Raw genomic sequence first — 25,157 nt, 5'->3', positions numbered from 1 at the left:
TCAGCAGCTCATCCATCCATTATCAAGCACTGAAACCACAAGACACGTCTATCAATGGAGGAACAGAGAACTTATTTTATATGTATATTTATTGATGCTCCTTTAAATTTCCACACCACTAAACTTTAGTTTCACTGGGATGATGGAAAAACCACTGTCCCTGGCATATAATGGATGTACCCCTTTGTGTTTCCCGCTAACCTTTGATACTTTTAGGTAGAATATATGGCACCAGCAAATGATTATTGCATTATAGGCTTATCTTTAGTACTGAGGTGTCAGCTGGCAACAGAGTAGCAGCATTAATGTAATGTTCTGTTTTAGTCATCAGAATAATCATTTTTTCCATTGTTGGACAAAGTTTGACCTCTAGGAATAAAAAAAAATAAATAAAAAAAAAAAAATTCAGTGTCACATAAGTGAAACCATATGTGTTACATCTGTTCTCGTGGAATGTTTCTGAGCCATCCTTACATAGATCAGGCTTTGTGTTTTATTTGTTTCTGCTATGTTTGCCTGTGTGCCAAAAAAGAAAAACAAATGTTGAAAATGAAAGTTTGGAAACATCCTCTGAATCCATGTTTTGTATGGAGTGCTGTGCATCTGTGCAGTTCATAATTGTTCTTCAAGCTTTATGTTGGTTAGTTAATTTGCTTCGGTAGGCCTTACTTGCCAGAACGGGATTTAGCCTCTGATCTGTCAAACTATTTCCTGGTGAATAATGGAGGCAGCCATTTTTTTTTTAGACTAAACCACTATCTACGGAAATACAACCTTGCTAGGAATGAGCAGCTCCGCTGGGTCATGAGACATGTCTCGAATCTGTTGGCGTACGTAATCCCACCGTTAAGCCCCACCCACCTCAGTAAACACCGAGCGGCAGGAGCGGGATGACGTGGATTTTTACCGTCCACTTGATGTGAATCGCGTGATCAAGCCTGGCCTAGATCTTTTCATACCTCGTCTCTGCATCTTTTTTGTAAGTGAGGTAGGAAAGGTCGTCTAGTATGCTGTAATGTTCCCGATTTAAACATCAGGGGGTAAATGTATCAAGCTGAAAGTTTTCCGGCGGGTTTGAAAACCAATCAGATTCTAGCTATCATTTTGTAGACTGTACTAAATAAATGATAGCTAGAATCTGATTGGTTTTTAAAACCCGCCGGAAAACTCTAAGCTTGATACATTTACCCCCAGGACTTTTAAGGCCACACTTCCAATTCACTCAGGCAAGGGCCTTATACAACCAGACATGTCACATGTACTTTTTTGCAGTGAAAAAGTTGCAGTGTTGTGAGCTATGCTATAGATATCATCAGCAGCAGAAGTTATTTATATAGCGCCACTAATTCTGCAGCGCTGTACAGAGAACTCACTCACATCAGTCCCTGTCCCATTGGAGTTTGCAGTCTAAGTTCCATAGCATATATACACACACACACACACACACACACAGATTAGGGTCAATTTGATAGCAGCCAATTAACCTACCAGTATGTTTTTGGCGTGTGAAGGAAACTGGAACACCCGGAGGAAACCCACGCAAACACGGGGAGAACATACAAACTCCACACAGATAAGACCATGGTCGAGAATCGAACTCATGACCCCAGTGCTGTGAGGCAGTAGTGGTAACCACTGAGTCACCGTGCTGCCCCAAGATATGAGTTATAAAACAGATTTGATTCCTTTAACTAGTTTTATGCTTTTTGTTAGATAGAGGTAAGGTGCATTTGATGTAATCACATGATGTATAGCCCCCTGAATATTGTCAATAATTAGTAGCTCAAAGATCTGCATGGAGAGAACATTCTGATATTTGTCAAATTCTTTAAACCTGGCGTATTAACCAGCAGCAGCATCTAAAGTTACTGGTGCATCTCTGATCTCTCAGACTTTTCTTTCTTGGATGTGATTGAACCAGATAATCCTAATTCAAACATCAAAGTATTATTAGCATAGCAAAACATACAAGGATATGGACTAGCTACAGCCCATTAACATAGCTGGCAAATGTCCTGAATTTCCATGGACTGTCCCAGGTATTAAAAATATATCCCTGGAAATCTTTTTCTTGGAAAGTTCCCTATTTAGAATTAATAGCCAATAATTCCTATTTTTCTGTATGTTGAATGTAGTTGTTATCCTTTCCTTATTCTGTAGCTATTATAGTTCACTATTAATTGAAGACAGAATTTAAAATGCAAAAACTGCCCAGCAATGAACGTCCGTGTACATAATAGGGATTGTGGCCCTGGAAAGTGTCCTTAGGCTTATAGTAAAGATACATCTTCTATGTAAATGGTGGGACATAGAAATCATCTAGGTAGAAGACATTAAAGGTGTGGCTGGTGTAGAACTACAAGTCTCAGCATGCCTTGACAGCAGCATGCTTGGACTTGTAGTTCTACAGTGGCTGGGGAGCCACAGCTGGCCTGCCTGTGGTCTAGAGGCTCCGGGCTGCAGAGTTCCCTTGTACTTTTAGGGGATGGAAGCCATAAATACATACAGTGCTATCTTATGCTCCTTTAAGTCAAATCGCACATGTTTTTCATTTGATCACTGTTCTAGTCCTCGTGCGGCCATACCTTTCCAATTTGGACCAACTGGTTTGTTTGTTTTATTATAAGCCGATGGAATGTACCTTTTACCCTCCAGTTTCTAGTAACCCTTTATTGCATTGAAATTTTGCGCAAATCTGTTTTGCGGCAGAAGAGGCCGTTTGGTGATGCAAATTTCCTGCGTTCCACACAGTGCTATTCCACATTATACTTCTAAAGTAACATTTTGCAGAATTTCTAGTCTATATCTTAAGATGTGCAAAACAGGCCATTTTGCAGAAAGATTTTTCCAGTGATACAATCTCCAGGTTCCACTTTAGCGTCGCCTATTTTGCGGAATGGGCATTTCTGTTTGGTGTTTGTAAATTTGCATATGGCGGACTTTGTGGTATAGTACTACAGCTGGGAAAACGAGGCTGAATTAGTTTCTGCTCCGTGGCGGGGTTTGAGTTTCCGGCGAAATAAAAATGACAGAGAATTCCGTTGGAGAAACGTGCGAGATTCCGCAGCCACATGTGGAATGAAATGATGATTTCACAGAGCAGTTTTGAAATTTTCGCTCACCTGTATCATAAGGCATTAAAATTCCGCAAACCATAAACTACAAGTTGATGCAGTATCGAAAGACAGTTTGCAATATTGACAGATAGAAGTGTAAACGTTCCCATCGCATATTAAGGTAATGTATTCTCCTGTTGGCTAGCTGAGTGCTGCTCTCTGCAGTATCATCAGTAAATCTAGTCCCCACACAATCAAATCTGATCCATATTGGAATTTTTCTGGATGTGGGCGGATGAGCATTGGGGAGCCAAATGCACAGTGCCGTCTGCACACCTGATATGGCGCCAGAACATCCAATTTTGTGCATTCTGAGCACTGATTTGTGTGGAAATGTTGCTTTCAGATCCAACCATTTATTCATTAATTGTTACAATTGGATTGCGTAGCCATTCTTTTGCTCTATAAAGCTTTAAGTACGCTGCAACTTTGCCTACTCTCTCGGAATGCCCGGGAGACTCCTGAATTTCAAGGAGTTGTCTCAGGACACCTGGCATTGTAGACCACCCTCCCTGATCCTGCTTCACTTTCTTTTGAAGTGGACGGGGCCTTGATGACGTGATTTGATGTGAATGGCATCATCACCCCTGCGCTCGGTGGCGAGAATCTCATTGAAGTTCCGCAGGGGCACGTGATGAGACCAATCACATTGTCATACTCCTCCTTTGCCCTTACATCCAAACATGTACAGTATACTGTGCACAGGGTAAATGTAATCTTGAAGCTAATGATGTAAAACTGTAAATGGCAAAACGCGTTGCTAATTTGAAGTGCTAATACTTTATTTTATTTTTTCTGTCTAAATGAATTATGTTGCTCAGCTGATGTCACGTTTTACTCAGGTTGGCTGGACCTTTAAAAAAATCCTATTCTACCCATAGTAAAGCACATATGTAAACACTAAAAAAAAAAAAAAAAAAGAATAAAATATACAACACAAAAAAACAAAGAAAATCAAATAATACATTCAGCACAGTCTGCAATATTTTAATGATAAAAATAGCATTTTCTATGCAGAAAGTGTAAAATACAGAGTGGTGGCTGCACTGGTCATTAGCAGCAGATTTCACCTGACAGATACCGCTGTCACTTCCACTCGTTTGATGGCTGGAGCCGTGAGACGCTGTCGCCAACTAATATTGATTCTCGCTAGCTTCAGGGTATTCATTTTTTTCAGAGACGTCTTAGAAACACGACAAGTTAGCCCAGGTCTGTCAAAAACTTTCTTTCTGGAAGATTACAGTGTCGATGCCGGGCATGTCAGAAATTAAAACGGAAAAAGAATATCTTTAATTTAACCACGTACATGGAGATGTAGCTGGGTCCTGACTTCCTTCGGTTCTGTTTCACAGCAAGTCATCGTCGCAGGAGATCGGGCTTTTCTCTAAATGGACCTCTTGATAACTGTAAGTTCTACCATGCAGGGGCGACATTTAGGGATGCAGAGGTAACTGTTACAAAAACAAATTAATCCTTAATTTAAAATCCGTGATTCCCACCCTTTATGCTGCTGTGTTTTCAAAACTCCGCTCCACTTGTCTTTGTAAAAGGATCGCTGACATCTTTGTCACTCATTTCCTTTTCATTAAAATCAGAACTGTATAGCAGAACCTCCGTTGTGAACGAGCGCTACTGGGGATGAAGATAAAAGGTGCTGTCACACCTGTCTCTCCTACTCGCTAATCCTCAAGCTCACGCCCGAGGATGACTCATTGCCTTCTTCCTTTAGCATGGGAATTCGTCAAGATTTTAAAACTAACTACATTTTTCTTTCATGTCTTCTCTTTGGAAAACAACTATTCTGTACGGTTTTAAAATGAATTTCAGTTTATACCTCTCCCGGTCACAATTTTGTCAGCCTATTGGATAATCAGGAACAAGGAAAGTCCTGTAACAAGGGCAGCCCTCAACTCACTTTATACATCCTCTTTTTTATAGCAATAGTAGTTTCTAGTTTACATACTGTAAACATTTAACTGTGGGATGACTTGCGGTTGGATTATTATCGATTATTCCTTTTGTATGTCCACAGATGGCTCGTTTGTTTTTTTCCTACTGTGCCAGAAATTTCACAGAATGTTATTGACTATTATGATGCACAGTGAGTACTACGCTTGTTTGTGTAGAGTATATTGCGTGAAATCAGTCTGCACATGACCAGAAAGTGAGCGTATGTGTATACGCCCATGCAGAGTTGCGTGATCCTGCCACTTAAGATGGGTACACACCTATGCTATTATCATGGAGATCACACAATAAACCACCGTTTTGGTCCGATATTGCAAGAGTCTGTACAATCCCATGCTCTATTGTACAAAAACACATTGCATTGTTTAAGTTGGTTTTATAAACTTCCTAAGAATCAGGATTAACGATGGAACGATGTCAGGCAAATGTGGCAGTGTGTACGCACTGACGGCCAGCAGCGTAGGCAGATATCTGTAGAACGTGTAGAGTCCAGATCTCTTCAGCAGATGGTTATGAGAGATGCAGATCTCCGATCTGACGGTAAATTGTAGTAAAATTGTGGCAGAAATGGCACAGGTGTGTACCCAGCTTTAGGCTAGCCTACTCCTGGGACGGGGGAGTTCTAACATAGGTTGAGTACAGTAAGGCCGAGTTCACGCAATTGCTAACGCATGCAGACCAGAAAAAATACACATATACACATTAGAAAGGTGTTTTATTTGCAGATGGTAATGGACAGGTGCAAATAGCAGATGACGACTGTCTCCGGCACTGACAAACCACTTGTGATTGGCTGTTTGCGATTGCACAACTGACACCGATTGGTGCTTTCATCATCGCTAAGGCATATAGTAGGCGTTTGTGTGCGTGTTTAAGTAATACATTTTTATTTCTGCTGTATTAGAGTTTTAATGATGTCTAGTAGTAAATGGGTTTGGTGCACATAAAGCATGTGAACCTTAAATTAAAATTTAAGCAGGAGGAGCCTAAACAATTAAATCTAACTTTGTAAATTTTAATTTTTTTTGTCCTGTTCTGTACAATATAAGCGCGCAAAATCAGGATTCCATTTGGATTTGGTGGAAGTGAAATGGAATATAGGATCTCTAAATTAGGTTGTAAGCTCCATGGGCCTGGGACTGAGATGCTGGAATGAAGTTCTCTGAATCTACAGTGTTGTGGAATATATCGGTTTTGTTAAATGATGATGAACAAAATACAAATAATTTTGTATCATTCAATTCAGTATTTTTGTTGTTGTTGTTATTACCATGAAGCAAATGTGCAACAATACAGAACAATATAGTGACACAGCACACACTAGGCATTTGTGAGACCAGTAAACAGTGCAGGGACCCCTAGCAACCAATTTAAGTCATTTTGCCTAGTTTAGTGTAAAAAAGGAAAACAAAACCTCTCCCTGATTATTATGTGTTTTTATAGATTTATATCGACTACCATGGGAATATTTTAACTCACCTTTTAATGCTGTTTTTGTTATTGACTGATTTTAAATTAATATTAGCCTGTAAGAAGAATACAGTTATCTGCAGAGCACTTTAAAGTGCCACTAAACAGAATTGGCTCTCCAGGTGTTGTGAAACTACAAGTCCCAGCATTCCCAGCCACCTATCGGCTGGCTAACTACTGGCAAAGCATGCTGGGGCTTGTAGTTTCACAACACCTGGAGAGTCACGGGTTTGGCCAGGCCTGTGCTTTGTCTTTGACTGGTCTCTCTTCTTTTCTTTTTTTTATGTTTTGTTTTGTTTTTCTTTGCTGTATTGTGAATGGACTATCACACCTCAATAAGATTTACAGGAGGGCTCTGTAATGAGGTAAAGGGAACGCAAACAACAACATCTCTACTCGGTGGAGAGCTCTGCAAGCAGACTCACTCGCACCTTTATAGAAATTAGATAACGAGAATATTTTTATGCAGTCGTTCTTTGATATTTACATAAGGCAAATAATTTAGAGGCTGTTTAAGACGTGTCTTTGCTGGTGGAGGAGGTTTTTGTCATACGTATGAGACGTCTTGTCAGTAACGCCATTAAAGTACACTGCAGGGAACCTTTCCGAGCTAAAACGACTAATACGAGAAGACAGTAGCTTCCAGTAAGGTCACATAGGGTCAAATATCTTCATGGTTGTCATGGCATAGGATCATTTACATATATGTGAATACTACAAGATGCCTTTAGATATTATTTTTAGCTCTCTATAATTGTGTTACCAAAGACATTTCCTACAGTGATCCAATGACTATTGCATGTTTTATTCCAATACACTGTTCATGTATCCAGCACAAAATACTTCTGGGACACTTCTGTAACTGCAGTCAATTTGATACATGTGGTCACTTGCATGGATGTAAACTAATATAGTAGCAGAAATTGGTTTGTATGAAAATAACCCAATTGAATAATTAAATTTAAAAATAACATATACGTTTCTGACAGTTCAGCAGCATTAAACTTCACCAAGCATTAAACTCTTCTCCCATAGAACAAAAGCAAAGCTGAAATTTACCATTTTCTCAGAAAAGTCCTGTGTTTTCGCGAATGGGATTGGTTTGGGCAGATGGGTTGCATGGCCTGATGTGTTCCGGAATGTTGGCAGCTTTGAGCTAACGGCCTGATGTGTTCCGGAATGTTGGCAGCTTTGAGCTAACGGCCTAATGTGTTCCGGAATGTTGGCAGCTTTGAGCTAACGGCCTGATGTGTTCCGGAATGTTGGCAGCTTTGAGTTAGTGGTGCAGGATAACTCTAATTGGTTGAACTAAATCATTCAATCGGGGGGAGGGGGGGGGGGGGTTTAGTAAGCCAATGGAAAATAGTGTATTGGCTAGCTCCTACCCATACATCCCAACATTTCTGAATTGAATAAATCTACACTTGCCCTTGATTCTTTCAGCAATTGTCCTGTTGTGTTGTACACAGGTCTAAATGTTCCTCACCTACGCTACTTTTCTGTGCCTCACCCTATACTCATTAATGGAGAACGTCATTTTTTGTCACAAAAACAGACCTTAAAATGTATTTCTGGCCCCTCAGTGCCTATTGGGCCCTAGTTTGCCTAATGGATGACCTAGCTATGCCGACCTCCATCACGTTTCATGCACCATGGCGTAAAAGAAATCATTATATTATACCACTACTTTTTTAGCTGGGGAAGTAGAAAAACAGTAATAACAATGGGCAGCCTTACCACTCTTGTAATTCTGTGACCCTAGGCCCATGCCTGTGTTGCCCTTCTGCATATCTGGCCTGTATGTGCTGAGAGTACATTGTATAGACATTGTGGGAAGAGTTTACATCCTCTCTGCTCATTTCCTTGCTGTGAAATGTCTGATCCTGGTCACAACTAAACTATATATTTATTACCGCTATAAACATGTTGCACACAGCAGCATTGTAGCAAAGTTACATTCCATAGTCGGTTAAAGATTTTATTAAAAGACCAAGCAGATGTCTTCAGGCATCTCCTCTTTACATTAAAACTCACAGCTGCACCATATTTGACATTCAAAACAAATGGTTTACTGCAAAAGTATCACAAAACTGGGTTCGGCGAGGCTCATCAGCTCTTATACACAGCAGAGTACCTCAGAAATCAAATAAATGCAGAAAGGGGAGGCCACCCCAGAGTAAAATGGAAGAGAGAAAGCATAAATACCCTAATTCTTTACTGTTTTCTCCACCTTTCTAATAACCACCTTGAAGACTTCTGTGCTGCCCTCACTTTTGGAACTCCCTACCCTGCCTGACCAGACTCTCCCCCAAACTTCAATCTTCCAAGCACTTTTTCAAAACCTACCTTTTCACTATAGCCCACTGGTTCCCAAACTTTCTCAGTTCAAGGCACCCTTAGGGTCACCATAATTTTTCCAAGGCACCCCTAAGCCAAAATAATTACAGGGTAGTCCCGTTTTTTAAGTAGTTGGGTCAAAATAACGTAAGATTTAATTAGGCCCTTTCACCATTACATTGTGCCACTTCATCACATCACTGTGTCCCCCTTCATCAGCTCACACTCTGTCCCCCTTCACTCTCTGTTCCTTTAATTACCTTCTTTCCTGATTGTCCTCTCTGCTGCTCCTCGCTGACACTGTCGGATGTGATGACGTCACGCCCGGCAGTCAGTGAGAACAGTGAGGAGGAGGATCCGGCGCTGGATTGGTAAATAGTGACAGCGCCACGGCTCCCTGGGATGCACACTTTGTGAACCGCTGCTATAGCCTATCCTACCCCCACCTGATTCTACTACCTCTGTGTGTTTTACCATCGCCACTCCTAGTACCACTAGCTGCTAGTTGTCTCATCACCTAGACTGTAAGCTCTCACAAACAAGGTATCTCTATTCCTCTGTCACATATCTGCACCTCCTTCTTCAACCTCTTATGTACTTCGTCTGTTAATTACCATGTGTATTTTTTATCGCTCATTCTGGGTGTCTGGGGAGGTGCGGAGTTTTGCGGAGCCTTACAAATACACAATAATGATTTACAGAGAGCAGTGCTGCTAGACTGACGTAGAAGGGAAACCATGGAAGGTTGAAGTGACCACAATAAGTGGGCTGAGGTCAACAACAAAGAAATAGTACCGACCTTTAAATTCCTTCATTCTGAGTTGCTGGTCTTAGAGAGGTTGTTAGAGAGAGAGGAAGAGAAACAGTTTTTTAATGAGACAATGGTGTTAAGCTAAAGGCTGCATGGATATCACTACCCAATGGCGGGGGAAGACTTAAAATCGACAAATATTTATAAACAATAAATTAAATTAAAAATAATAATAATAAATAAAATAATAAATAATAATAAATAAAATAATAAATAAATATATTTATAAATAATATATCTGTTAGTGACCTTTTAAATGCCATTTATCATGTCGGAGGTTGTAAACATTGTATTAATTGTTTTTTTCTCAATTGTGTAACAAATTGCCAGGAAATATCATTATTAGTATATGTTTCACTAATGTAGAAAAAGATTTAATTTTTAAGAGAGGTGCTTAATTCTCAGTATCAAGATGTATCAAACAAAGCATATATACACGACATAACTGCAGGCAGTGAGTTTGCCTAGAGCCATTAAACTGCATCTATGGCTTACATGCAGTGGAGGCAATTTGGTTTTGAAGACACCTCCATAACATGCTGGGACTTGTAGTGCAACAGCCGCCGGCGAGCCACAGGTTGTGGTTCAATCGCTGTGCTTTGTAAGACCTGAGATCTTCCATTGCGTCATCTATGGATTTCATTAAAAACACATCCATCTGTTTCACCTGGACCGCATTACATCAATGTGGCATCTTTCCATCACGTATGATAATGATTACACGTCGGCTTCCAACACCAGCTGTGAATTGCGATTCCATCATGAAAAATGTTGGGGAGGTGTTTTATTCTTGGCTGTGTTATGTGTAAAGGTGTTTTGAATGACTATTTATACACTACCTGTGATTACCAGAGGTGTGAAATGAATCTACAGACTGTCGTGCACAATCTGTGCCCGTTGTGATTCTGGAACGAGTCCGATAAACTACAGTACTTGCAGAACTGCTGCCATTTACCCACAAGCAGTCGTTAGCCGTTAACCTTTATTTAGAAGATGGCTTAATTTGTTTGTTTTTTTAGGGGGAAGGGGTAATCTTAACCTGTACTAAACAGGATGTACACTATACAAAAGTATTCGGACGTTTGACCATTACACCAACAGGGACTGTAATGATATTGTATTCAGTTACATATACTTTAATATACCACAAAGTTGGAAGCTTAGTATTGTCCAAAATGCTTTGGTATGCTGGAGATAAGGGGTCTAGCCCAAACCCTGAAAACAGCCCCATACCATTATCCCTCCTCCACCAAACTTCACAGTTGGCATAATGCAGTCAGGCAGGTAACGTTCTCCCAGCACCCACCAAACCCAGACTCACCCAACTGACTGCCAAACAGAGAAGTTTGATTCATCACTCCACAGAACACGTTTCCAATGCTCCACAGTCCTGTGTCTGTGTGCTTTACACTACTGCATCCGGCGCTTGGCATTGGACTTGATGATGTGAGGCTTGCATGCAACTGCTCGGCCATGGAAACCCATTCCATTAAGCTCCCGCCGCACAGTTTTTGCGCTTACATTAATGCCAGTGGAAGTTCGGAACTCTTCAGCTATGGAATCAGTAGAGCGCTGGCGACTTTAACGCACTATGCACCTTAGCAGTCATTGACCCAGCTCTGTGATTTTACATGGTCTTCTGCTTTGTGGCTGAGATGCTGTTGTTCCTAAACGCTTCCTCTTTCTAATAATATCACTTACAGTTGACCGTGGAATATCCAGCAGGGATGAAATTTAACAAACCGTCTTATTGCAAAGGTGGCATCCTATCCCAGTACCACGCTTGACGTCACTGAGCTCTTCAGAACAACCCATTTTTTATCACAAATGTTTGCAAATGGAGACTGCATGGCTAGGTGCTTGATTTTATACACCTCTAGCAACGGGTCTGACTGAAACACCACAATTCAATAATTGCCAGCTGTAGCCAATTACTTTTGTCCATATAGTCTACGTTACAATATAGGCAAGCCAGGGGAGGATTACGTACGCCCAGGATGCCCCTCTAAAGCAGTTTTACTGAATAAAAATATGAAGGAAAAACTAGCATTGCACAAGCACTTGTACTACTTTACAGGGCGTTATCATGTGTACAGTTGGTGAAAGGCAAATTCTATTCTAGCCCCTGCATTAACCATTACCTACTAGTTTCCAACTGTATTGGTGAATTAATTAACCCCGGAAGACTGCAATTGGAAAACAGATAAAAGGAATGGTAGCTGATCATTGTGTTACATTACCCCCTCACTGTAATACAGCCAGCTGAAACTCCTCCCACTTCTTTAGGACGGTAGACTATTGGATGCTGGTCAAAAGGCTTAGACTGCAGTAATTTGAATTGGTACAACATCACCTGTCCCGCCCCTCTCTGGATCAACCATGGCACACACAGTATTTCCAAGCTGTCAGTCACTCTCTGCCTGCTCAGTAGAGAAACCCCTCCCTCCTAACATGGCAGCCTGCTACCGAGGAGCGAAAGAGAGCATGGTGGGCATATATTTAGTTAAGCTAAAAATCTCCAATTATTTCATATATGTTATTCACGTTAAATGGTCACCTTAATGGCTCTTAAAATTGTATCTTGCTGTGTGTTCCAATGGCCTTAAAAGAATGGAACAGACCGTGGAAAAGCCGTGATAGTGGAGAGTTGGAGACTTCATGTTCAGGACACAGGGTTTCATTAATACATATAAATGGCAGATGCAATAGGTGATTACAGAAGGTGCTTCTTGTCTAATAACATAATTTATAGTATATCTATATTTTATAGTATAACTAAAATATTACTCTTTTTTGTTTCCAGGTGTTACCATGAAATTAATGGACGAAGTGGCCGGGATTGTGGCAGCCCGCCACTGTAAGACCAACATTGTCACAGCTTCTGTGGACGCCATCAACTTTCATCGCAAGATTCAGAAAGGTAAATGTACATTTGTCTCACAGCATTAAAGACTATAGCTGTCACCGAGCATTGCCCTAATGCTAGCATCTTCCTTTAATAGCATTACTTCTCCTAAAGACTTCTGTAGAACCCTGTAAACTTTGCAATAGTCTAAAGAGTGCAAATGTCCACCGACATTGTCCGTTCACATAGCAATTGTGTGGTTGTCCCTGCTGTGGTAGCCAGGAGCTGGATTGCATTATTTGCCTCTACCAATTCAGTCAACCAGGGCGGAATAAGGAAATTAATGTGACATCTGATAAGATACAAGCAGCTACTACCAATTATACGTTTTTTTTATTGAGTACAGATTATCCTATTGATATTCTGTACTGACATGCAGAACATTGTTTTGTAAGCATACTGGAACAAATATACTGTATATTTTAATATATACATATACTTGAAATCTTTAATATCTCATCATTAAACAGAATAACCAAAAATAGCCAAAATAAAAAAATTACAAACAATATGTCAGGTATAATGTATACTCCTAAATGTTCACAAATAACATCCGTGTACTGGGGGATACAAATGATTTGAGCATATTCTTATCACTGGTCACAATTAAAACCACTATGGAGTCCAAGGGGCCGATATAGGATCCACTTCTTGTAGTACTTTCTAGGCCAGATACCGCATCAATATCCGCATACACTTTCCAAGTCTATACAAAGATATACTTATTTCTAGTCTTCTCCTTCTCTGAATCGGTTCCTTGTAGTCAACTTTGTTTGTCGCTTGTGGTGAGAGTATGCGCGCCTTTAAAATATGTAGAGTGATCTCTTAATGCCGGCCGTTAAATCACACTAAATTCAGATCAAATACTATGAGGGTCGGTTCAGTGAGTCTCTTAAACGTCAAAAGGTGAAACGCGTGCAAGACTCTTCCATGCTCTAACCTGTCACATGGTGGCCTTTTCACACAGTCACCGCTTCAATATATGAGTAATAAATGCTTATCCTTGCCTTAAATACCCTGTCTTCCGACGCGTTTCTTCAGAGGCAAAATAAACATAAAAGGTATAGACAATAGTATTTTTTTATGATTCTGGTCCCTCTGAAATCTCATCCAAAATGTATCTTCTATTTCTCTTGATTCTAGAAATAGCAAGTATGTATATTCTACTCACAATCTGATGCATTTATAAGGCAAAGACCAACTGATAATGGTGAACTTTTTTTCAGCCGACATTATTTGATGGCACTTTTGTTTGTCTAATTGAAATCTTAAGATATAAATGTAATTGTATAATAATATTGACGTTGCTGGAATTCTATAAGTGTGACAGATTCCTAGCAGATAATAACTCAACTACAGAGCCCTTGTTTGTGTCTCTCGCTCTCATAATACTTATCTCTTCCCAAAACCTTCCTTCCCGTTCCTTGTTCGTGTTTGATAACTCTTAAGTTTACTTATGGACAAAGTGGATAGCCACTATAAAACATATATACTGAGGATTATATAAAGCCTAGTCTTACAGTCAGCTTGCTAGCATAGCAACATACAATCTAAAATATGTATAGAAATTATTTGCATTTATGACAGTGAAAGTCTAAACCTGATTTGTCATAGTGACGTCTCTTGTAGTTTAGGCTTGGTGTCCCTTTAAGAGAGGCACCCAAAAGATAAATGTTGCTCAAAATTGTATGTTTATTGGTCCTCGGGCAGATATTGCTAAAATGCTTCCCACTGAGTAATGGAACATTTTATATTATTAATGTGATTGTGTTTGTGTTTTTAAAGAAGCCTGTAATTTGAGTAACACAGGGATTAATTTAGCAATCACAATTAAGAGAGATAAAATTATTTTCTTTCTGTAATTAAAAGGTTATAAGGAAAAATTAAGCTTATGCTTTTATTACTAGGAAACATCTTAAGTGCTTCCAGCAGAATTTCCTTTCATTAGGTCTCGTGTTCCGAATGCTAGAGCACCTAGACTAAATTACCTACACACATATAAAACCATCACAAGTAATCTATGACCCTGGTACTGATTTAATAATATCTCTACTGAGTAAAAGGTCTTCAATATAACGTTTCATATAAATATATATATATATATATATATATAGATGTATTTTTCATTTGACCGCTGTGCGGTGGTATTTTATTTTACACGCATGTGCTAGGGTCACCTCTGTTTTTATTTTATAGCAGTTGTAGCTTAAACTGGAATAAATAATATCAACATTTGTTGATATTAAAATTATTATAATTTGCTAATTGTGTCAATAACATCTTATGGATGCGCTGTGTGTATACAGATGCATGTGTAGACACACTACACACACACTATATATATATATATATATATATATATATATATATATATATATATATATATATATATATATATATAGAGGGGGAGGGGGATATAGGGAGAGTTATAGAGAGAGGGAGAGATATAGGGGCACATTTATCAAAACTCGCAGAATATGAAAAATAGTTTTCAATCCTTATCGCATTGATAAGGATTGAACTATTTCTCATATTTATTAAAAAAGCAACACAGGAACAGCGGTTCCGAAAAAACGGCTGTTCCTGTGAAGTGTAAATCATACTTACCACGGTCTCTTCGGTTCTGAAGCAGCATGCGATGAACGGGGCTCCTCTTCTGACTCCAGTGCGCATGCGCCGAGTGAAACCCTTGGGGGAGCGCACAGACATCTCTGCGCTCGCTCTGCAACTATAGTTGCAGAGAGAGAGCGGTGAGTGACAGGGAGGGATCATGTGATCCCTTCACACATGCGCTGTCCAGCTCTGCTCTTCGGAGCAGAGCTGACAGCACTGAAACTTTTCATTAATGATAATGTACGCCAGCTTCAGCGGATTGGTAAGTTTCTGTTTGCTTTCTTTTTTCTATAGCTGGCGCCTGGCGCGGGGCAGAGGAGGGGGACAGAGAGCAGAGGAGGAGGGCAGATGGCAGAGGAGGGGGACAGAGAGCAGAGAAGGAGATATTTATATGTATGTGTGTGTGTGTATATATATATATATATATATATATATATATATATATATATATACATACATACATACATACATACATACATACATACATACATACATACATACACACATACACACATACACACACTACTGGGCACCATGCTTCTTGGGAATCCCACTATTTCGACTTAAGTTTATTTTTAATCTATTTCTAAATAATTTTAACCTTGCTTTGCTCCATGTGCTAAATGTCATTAATTTGTTCAAGACCCCATTCTTTTCTCAAGATACATTGTAAAACATTAGTCACATGTCCCAGAATTACGAATAAATTTAACTACCGGTAGTATATTTACGATAATGTTTATTGGTCAGTCATGGTTAATAAACGACTTCTAACTGTGGGTGTTACAACTAAATCCCTGCCAGTGAATGTTTTAACTGGTGATAATTGCAGGACTTCCTGTACTTGTTGATAGGTGTGGAAATGTATTAATCACTTGCTTGAAAAGAATTGGAACAAATGTCTTGGAAGGATCCCGTTCTGTACTATGAAAATTAATGGATTTTTTCTTTTTTCCGTAGTGTCTTAATAACCAGATACACTTCTGAAAAGTGTTAGCCTTAATTCCCAGCAATACGTTCACGGTTTTGTCTTTTTCAACTTTAGAACTTGTGATAACGACTTTTCTCGCAAATGCTTGACATTTGGCAATTTTCCATTGCCTGCGAAGGTGCTCATTACACCAAGTACAGTTAATATAATGAGAAGCAGGTTTTCATGTAATGAGAAGGAAAATTCAAGACTCTATCTTGTCTGACCGGTACTAATTAATTCACTTTAATTATTGACATCTGCTGGGTCTTATCTTTTGTAGGTGAAATACATAGTAATTAATGGCAGACACGTGTCTTTTTTTTCTCTCTATGAATATGTTCTCGGTAATATTTCAGGGCTATGAAATCCACTTAGTAACCGTAGGTTCCAAATGAAACTCAAGCCTTATAATGTGTTAAATACATTAGGCATGGTTCCAAAGCTGACTGATGGCCTAGAACATTCATGGGCAACCTTCCGCACTTAAAGGGTCACATGGGTGGCCCTTTAACTTTCAAAAGGGCCACAATCTCTTTCATCACTTTGAAAACAATAAATGTTATCAAATTAAAAGGCAATAATGCCCTTAAAATGGATCAGTCATGGTACTAAACCCCCCCCCCCTCACTCACCTTAAAACAGAGCCTTCAGAAAACAGAGATCAGAGCCTTTTCAATGCCCACTCACCCAAAATGCCTCCATGTGCCCTTTTAAGCCTTTACCCCAAAACACTACTCTTACTTGCCCTCAAACACCCCTCTGACTCCCATTTACCTGTTTAATAAGGGTGAAGCTTGTTGGGGCATAGATCAGAGAATAAGAGTTTGGGCCAACTGGGCATAAAGCAGGAATTAGCTGGTAGTCGCAGGTGTAGGCATGACAGGCTCGTGGGTCACCTGATGCCCATCACTGGCCTAGAATGAACTATAATAGACAAGCAAAGGTATATATTTGTGTTTAATTTTTCTACTTCACGCCACTCTTTTCTATATTGCCTAACTTCGCCACAAGCTCTAAACCTGTGTGCTTCCTATTGGTTGACCGTGCCAACCAATAGGAAGCTAAGTGTCCACACAGTCACTTTACCCAGCCTTTACTGTGGACTCGTTTCCTCCATCTCCCCCAGTTCCTTCCAAACTGAAGTTCCTCCAAGTAACCGTCACTGGGCAGGGCTACAGAAGAAATATGGCACTGTTGGAAAGTGATATAAGGGAAGGCTTTTTACTAGCAAGTAACTGTCTCCCCTGGCACAGATCTGATGCCCATATAAAAGCTAGAGGGCACTTTAATGAGATTTTATTTTATTTATTTTATTTCCCTTTTACACGTTTTTTTTTGTTTTACTTATTATAATAATTTAGAAGTTACATGGTATAATCCTTTCCATTGACAATGACGTGCCTTCAGGACTCGTTGCTCTCGCTAATAAAGTGACCGCGCCTAAGAGCGCAGTCGCGGCGTAGCGCTTGCATTAACATTGATGTCAGCCTGACTGTAGTATGAGATCATGTGTCTGCACACGAGTGTAACGGAACTCTCGTTTATCCGTCTGGCTTCTAGTCAAAAAATGAAGAGAAACAGGTTATGTGTTCCCATTGTACTCTACACAAATAACTAAAATGGATCTGTTTCCGACGCTGAAAAGGGTGACCCAAGGATACGTCTCTCTCTCTCTAAAAGTATATCATAGACAAGAGCCGTACAGATATATTTTGTTACACAATGGCTATTCACCGCAGCAAGAAATGGAATGGGAAAAAAAAAATTAAGTGATTTTCTTTCTGGTCGTTGGGTCGAAAGCTGACTCAATCGTTTCTCAAATAACATGTGTAAAGCTATTTATAACATACGTCGTCTGCCTAAGGGTCAAGGTCATAGTTAGCGTTTACATCTCTCTTCCTGTATTCCGAGGCTTGCCTGTACGCCACGATTCCCATAAGAATGCACTTTATCTGTTCAAACGATTATATGTTAAGAAAGATAGATGCCGGGCATACTTGGCTGGCTCACAAATCCTACTTCTTATTCTCCTGCAGCTCAAATGGAGAATTTAATAGCACAAAGCTGCTGTGAGATTTGGAAATTGTTTAACGGGAAACGATAAGCCACCTGGTACATTCAGTGCTTCTCCGGCCTGTTTGATGTTGTTCTGTGCCTGCTACGTATTTGGATTTAGTGTGACACTGTTGCGATGCAATCATGAAAATATATTGAGTATATTAAAAAACAAAAAAAATCTCAAGCCCAAGTCTTGATGTTTTGTCCGCTCCTGCGGCTAGTTCGATAATAAGTTGAAGAGATCACTCAAAACTCCCATCGTTCGTCTGCTTGCGGGAAACGTGTGTATCTCGCAGAAAGGGTTTAGAAAGACGGTAGAAAGAACCTTGGGATTGGTAAAGTAGGTATCGCAGATGGTGAATAAATGAAAGATTTCAGATTGAAAATTAATTAACGTTAAATAATTAAAAAACCGTTAGTTTCCCTGAAAACAGTTTTAAATAGGCAATAATATTGCCTGTGACTCTAGTCTATTGAATTACATCCTTTGCAACGTATCCGATAACTAAAAAGAGGCACTTAAGTTTTCGTACACCCAAAGATGCGTTCATGCACTTATGTTTCTGTAACAGTTTTTAGGGTAAAGTTACACTTAAGCTATGTGCGAATATTAATCAAGCATAGAGATCTACCTAGCACAGAAACGTGGCCTTCATCATCAATTTGAAAACTTGCACAGGGACTATGGGACGAGCAAAGATTTGAATCATGAAAGTCATATAGTTTAGTTAAATATCGGACACAGACCTTTCGGGGGTATTGTTGATATGCGTCTCCACACCCCCACTGTACAGACCTTACAGTGCAACAAATTTTACGCAAGTCACATTTTGTAAGTACTGGATTTACTCTAAATCAGGTTCTTAATAGAGTAGAATATATTTTATTTCCATCCAAACTTACCATCTGCGTCATTGTAATAACTACAATATAGTTAGCTTGTAAACAATATTCCATTGTTAATTAAATATATATTTTTTAAAAATAGGGGTCTCAAATCAGATTGACAGACGTAATTTGAGTCCCAGAAGTAAAAAATAAAAAAAAACAAAAAAAAACCTTAGCACGGAACAAGAGATGTGGTGTGACACAGTTGTTCATCCATATAGAACAAATCTGTTACAGAATTATGTACAGCATACAGGACAAAAACAATTATCATTTCATACTGAGTAAGAGAAGGAGTACTGTGTAGAACAAAGGAAGTGTCCCTGTGCATTTGTCCATAAATGAAGAATAGGATACTGAGTTCCATCCGGCATAAAACGAGAACAGATACTGAGAATTCCATCCAGCATAAAACGAGAACAGATACTGAGAATTCCATCCGGCATAAAACGAGAACAGATACTGAGAATTCCACCCAGCATAAAACGAGAACAGATACTGAGAGTTCCATCCGGCATAAAACGAGAACAGATACTGAGAATTCCATCCGGCATAAAACGAGAACAGATACTGAGAATTCCACCCAGCATAAAACGGGAACAGATACTGAGAATTCCACCCGGCATAAAACGAGAACAGATACTGAGAGTTCCATCCGGCATAAAACGAGAACAGATACTGAGAATTCCATCCGGCATAAAACGAGAACAGATACTGAGAATTCCACCCAGCATAAAACGGGAACAGATACTGAGAATTCCACCCAGCATAAAACGAGAACAGATACTGAGAGTTCCATCCGGCATAAAACGAGAGCAGATACTGAGAATTCCACCCAGCATATAACGGGAACAGATACTGAGAATTCCACCCAGCATAAAACGAGAACAGATACTGAGAGTTCCATCCGGCATAAAACGAGAACAGATACTGAGAATTCCATCTGGCATATAGAACAAGAAGTCGCACTGTGCAGTTTATCAATTAGAAAAAAGAAGTACATTGTCCGTGGCATGAACAAATATTTGAAATGTCATACTGTCCCTGCAAATATATAATCACAAGACCAGATAGTTTCCATTATAAGCCCCATTATGTTCAATAATATAAATAAAATCGTTAATATAAAGTTCTTTCTTATAGATGTACCTCAAGTCCTCTGTCGCTGACTGGTGTTTTAACAAATATCATCCGTACAAAACTGCTAATTATCCCCTCAGTTGTGTAACCGCTCTTTCGTACATTAAACATGTTATCTACACATAATGGGCAATGCAACCTATTAAACGTATTAAGAGCCAGTGACATCACTGAGGCAGGAAGGAAGTAATGGCGCTAGTTCTTGGTGAATTAATAGACTTTCTGGTTAATGTTGGCTCCGCCCACAAAATGGCTGCCTCCACTGTGTGTCAGTTTCCAAAAAAAAAAAAAAGCTGATGTGAGTGTTACTAATATGTTATATTACTGATGAATCATGGGGAACGTTTAGATTAGAGCAGGAATCTGAATATCAACCTACATTTAAGTGAATATACAACTACATTTCTGAGGTGTTGTTTTTTTTTTTTTTAAATAGCCCCATTATTTATCCATTGTTTCCCCAGGCCAGACCATTAGTATATTTTTAATATATAAAATATTACATTAAGCTGCTCTAAGAAAATGTTTAAAAGGATGAAAACATCACTAATTATGTATTTCCAAAATATCCTGCAGCAGTATTTAGAATAAATTTAAATTATTTTATTCCATTGTTATTTAACTAAAATTGCTACAACCCTATTCTGAAAATTTACCTCAGAGGGACAGTATACTAAAAACTTAATTAGTATATAAATATATGCGGTACATTATAGGTCATTACTGATTAAATTCTCTTCCCTAAGATAATATAAACTGGAAGTCATTGCCTCTGATTCAGTAATGTCCGTGAGTCCGGCTGGAGCTGACAAACGTGATATTACTCGTCTGCATGACAGAACTATACCGCCCTGCTGCCCGGGGTAAATGTACTTTGACTTGGAAGATTTCTGCCCCGCTGAAGTTATTGTAAGGTGACCAGAAAAGTGATAAGAGGGCGTTCAAATTGTCCAACTAATCCTTGGTATGCTTAACCAAAATCAATAAAAGATATTATAGACATGATTATCAAGCCCCTAATCCCAGTCACTGTGAGGAGCACTGCTACACAAGATAATGAGGAGGGGGAGGCACTCATAGATGGGATCACAGAGCTTTGCATCCCACAGTCATTGTGAGGAGCACTGCTACACAAGATAATGGGGAGGGGATGTCACTCATAGATGGTATCAGAGCACTGCATCCCACAGTCACTGTGAGGAGCACTGACACACAAGATAATGAGGGGATGTCATACATAGACATGATCATTGAGCCCCAAAGCACACAGTCACTGTGAGGAGCACTGCTACACAAGATAATGCGGAGGCAGTGTCACTTGTAGATGGGATCACAGCGTAGTGTAGCCCACAGTCACTATGAGGAGCACTGCCACATAAGATAATGAGGGAATGTCACATATAGACATGATCATTGAGCCTCTCAATCCCACAGTCACTGTGAGGAGCACTGCCACACAAGATAATAAGGAGGGGATGTCATACATGGACATGATCATCGAGCCCCTAATCCCACAGTCACTGTGAGGAGCACTGCCACACAAGATAATGAGGGGATGTTATACATAGATGGTATCGCAGAGCACTGCATCCCACAGTCACTGTGAGGACCACAAAGTTTTATGATCCTTTGAACACAGTAACTACATCAAGCCTGAGACCCATTAACGCCACCGAACCTTAGTTTCTCTTTTTAAGATTCTTTTCCAAGCCTTGTCTGCAGCCAACTTCCTGTAAGGTTCTGACGACAACCTTATTTATAGCAAGTGAGGGGCATGCTTGATTGGGTTTAAATCCAGACACTGCTGTAGCCGGTATAAGATTTTTTTTATGATGAACTCCTAGGCTATGGCGGTGTTCCCTTGTAGTAACAATAAGCACTGAGGCATTTTCTTTCACACGTACAAACATTTCTGCTGATTTGTTCAATAATCAATCAATAGGTGGGGGCCAGTTCCCAAGGTTCTAAGACCCGTCCCCACCATAGAGAGATTCTCCTTTGTCTCATCTGTCCGGGGTTTGTTCTTCCAGAACTGCTGCTGTTCATCTCTGTACATTTTAGCAAATTATATTCTGGTCCTTTTTCCTTTTTTGCTAAACATGTTGAACATGTAACTGTGTTTATTACAGAAACTCTTGGCAGTAACACAGTTCTCCCTTAAGCTCCTGTGTCCTGGGAATGTACTTTAAAACACAAAATATTTAAAATTGTAGTTTTACAGATTGAAGCCGTCTTTCCTTTCAGAACCTAGATTGCTGCTTCTTCTTCCGCAGACCGGTCCCTTGTCTTTGTCTTCACCTGTTGAAACCAAAGGGATCAATAAGTCCACTACAAAACAACGGGCAGCTGTTTTTCCCCGTAATTATGCTTCGTTAGACTGAGTGCCTTGAACACAAAGGGCTCGATTTACTAAGCAGCGGGTTTGAAAAAGTGGGAATGTTGCCTATAGCAACCAGTTAGATTCTAGCTGTCATTTTGTAGAATGTACTAAATAAATGAAAGCTAGAATCCGATTGGTTGCTATAGGCAACATCCCCACTTTTTCAAACCTGCAGCTTAGTAAATATACCACAGAGGGCCTGATTTAGAGTTAAAATGAAATTGGGTGCATACATGTAAGTTTCTGTGGCTAGAAATTGAGTTGTATGTATATATTCCGCTTGAATAATGCAGATGTCATCATTATCATCTTGGAATCGTGGGTCATTCCTATAAGATGCATAAAGATATATTCAGAAAGATCTATACAAGTCAAAATCGGATGCATCTCTAAGGGCTGTGGTTCCCTTGTCTCCTCAAATCAAAATATAGGTGCAAGCTGTGCAAGTGCAACAAGTTTTATGCAAGCCATGTTTACGTGATAAAAATGCCTAAAATGTGTTATTAATATAAAATGTTGACGTGTATATTTAGAGGCAACTGTTTTGTGGGCTGGAACAATATTTATGTTGACGCAGCCTATCATGAATATCCGCCATGCCGTATAAATACCGTTGGTAAAGTGCCTCCGTGGTGTTGATAAAATGTAATTTGCGAACGCACTAACAACGCCTTCAACAGTGCATGTGCTATTTGCGCCCGTTTTTGTGCAAATTGGCTCAATGCCCCCCCCCCCCCCCCCCCCCCACCACCTCTGCTGCTTCTTACCTTGGCTGGCTGGAGGTGGGGGCGGAAGCCTCCTCTGCTCCCCAAACTGGGAGTGTGTCGCTGCGTTGTGACATCATAGCCAAGCGCCACACTCCCCGTTACACTTACATGGAGGAGCATGCAAGCGGCGCCGGCGGTCCGTGTGGATGGCTTTAAAATCACTGGATAAGTGACCATTTCAGTCAATCAGTGTTTTAGGCGCCCCATAACCACTGGGTTACCCTAGGTAACCGCCTAGGTTTGCCTAATGTTAGCGCCAGCCCTGATTGTTCTACATTTTAACCAACACATGTAGGTTTTAAACGTGAAAATGACAATTTCGGCAGGGGTGCGGAATGTTGTATTTACCAGTGGAGCTGGGCGGATTGGGACATTCCTTACTGAAGGCAGTCTAAGCTACTAGTTACTCACCCACATAATATTGGTCTGAAAGTGGGCAGCACAGTGGCTCAGTGATTAGCACTTCTGTCTCACAGCACTGGGGTCATGAGTTCCATTCCCGACCATGGCCTTATCTGTGTGGAGTTTGTATGTTTTCCCCGTGTTTATGTGGGTTTCCTCCCGGTGCTCCGGTTTCCTCCCACACTCCAAAAACATACTGGTAGGTTAATTTGCTGCTACTAAATTGCCCTTAGTCTCTCTCTCTCTCTCTGTATGTGTGTATGTTAGGTAATTTAGACTGTAAGCTCCAATGGGGCAGGGACTGATGTGAGCGAGTTCTCTGTACAGCGCTGCGGAATCAGTGGCGCTATATAAATAGCTGAAGATGATGATGATGATGATGATGAAATGCAGCTGAACGTGAAACAAAATGAATATTAAAAATCCATTTGGTTTGACCTGCAGTCGTACACTTTTACATAACTCCCAGCATTTAAAAAGCAAAATAAGCCTCATCCGTGATCTACAAAAGCATGCCCACCGTCTACGCCAAAACCACCAGATATGCCCAATTGCACCCACGCCTTACCCATTACACACCCTCTTCTCAAAAGACAAGTCAATTTGGGGGTCTGAAAATTGGGACTATTGAATGTTATGCTTTTTATAACACTTCATCGCAATCCCGGCAACATCCTGTATGATCTGTCTAACTTCACTTTTATCGCCTTCTCGTTGTTCTCTATCTTGTGAATTACAGGCCATCTGTCCTGCACAGCTAACCGTGTATAAAGTTCAGCAATGCTTTTACTGCCATTAAAAATGAATAATGGATTTTAGTGCATTACCAGCCTTTCCTCTCTAATTTAATCCCCTATCTTTTTAATTATGGAGACCGGCATGTACTTGTTCTTTTAAGTCGTTTTATATATATATAACATTTCTATTAAGGCATAGCTTATGTTTAAATCTTTAATACCGTAATTCATTTAGAGTAATGTTTGCCAAAAAGAAAAAAAAGAATCTTCTTTTCCTAGTGCTGTCTGTTGTACCGAGAGGTCAACCGAAAACTGCACAAGCAATAGAAACACTGCACAGATTGTTACATGTTTTTTAAAAAAGCAAAAAACGTGGGTTTTGTGCAAGTATTACAAGCTTGACTGCTCTTATCTTTTTCAGATGTTAAATTTTTCAGCTAGTCAAAGTTTTCTTGATATTCTTTTAGTCTAGTTTCACTGAATTGCAATTACTTTAACTAATAAGTAGTAGATCTGTGTACTAATCTTTAATGCTCCTGTCTAACGCAGCCTGTATTAAAGGTGTTTCTAACCTATCTACTTGTGAGCTGGA

General features: G+C 39.8%; 1 protein-coding gene and 1 long non-coding RNA gene across 10 annotated transcripts in view; one reads left to right on the top strand and one right to left on the bottom strand.

Moving 5' to 3' along the window:
• The window catches only part of LOC142106976 (uncharacterized), a 260,709-nt gene that overhangs the window by 146,272 nt on the left and 89,280 nt on the right, over positions 1 to 25,157 (bottom strand). Inside the window, exon 4 of one of the 6 annotated variants that reach the window (XR_012679834.1) lies at positions 13,098 to 13,746. The exons of the other annotated variants lie outside the window; for them this stretch is intronic. This is a non-coding gene — a long non-coding RNA (uncharacterized LOC142106976). Of the gene's footprint in view, positions 1 to 13,097; positions 13,747 to 25,157 lie in introns of those variants that run through there. 6 annotated transcript variants of the gene reach the window in all.
• Positions 1 to 25,157, top strand: part of ACOT7 (acyl-CoA thioesterase 7) — a 133,256-nt gene that overhangs the window by 89,593 nt on the left and 18,506 nt on the right. For all 4 annotated transcript variants that reach the window (XM_075190061.1, XM_075190060.1, XM_075190062.1 and 1 more), the window contains one exon: positions 12,506 to 12,622. In XM_075190061.1, coding sequence (XP_075046162.1) covers positions 12,506 to 12,622 — 117 coding nt within the window. The remainder of the gene's footprint in view (positions 1 to 12,505; positions 12,623 to 25,157) is intronic.

The sequence above is a fragment of the Mixophyes fleayi genome, chromosome 11, assembly GCF_038048845.1.
Source record: "Mixophyes fleayi isolate aMixFle1 chromosome 11, aMixFle1.hap1, whole genome shotgun sequence".
NCBI lineage: Eukaryota > Metazoa > Chordata > Amphibia > Anura > Limnodynastidae > Mixophyes > Mixophyes fleayi.
The sequence above is the reverse complement of the archived record's forward strand: the minus strand, read 5'-3'. Positions and strand labels throughout refer to the sequence as shown.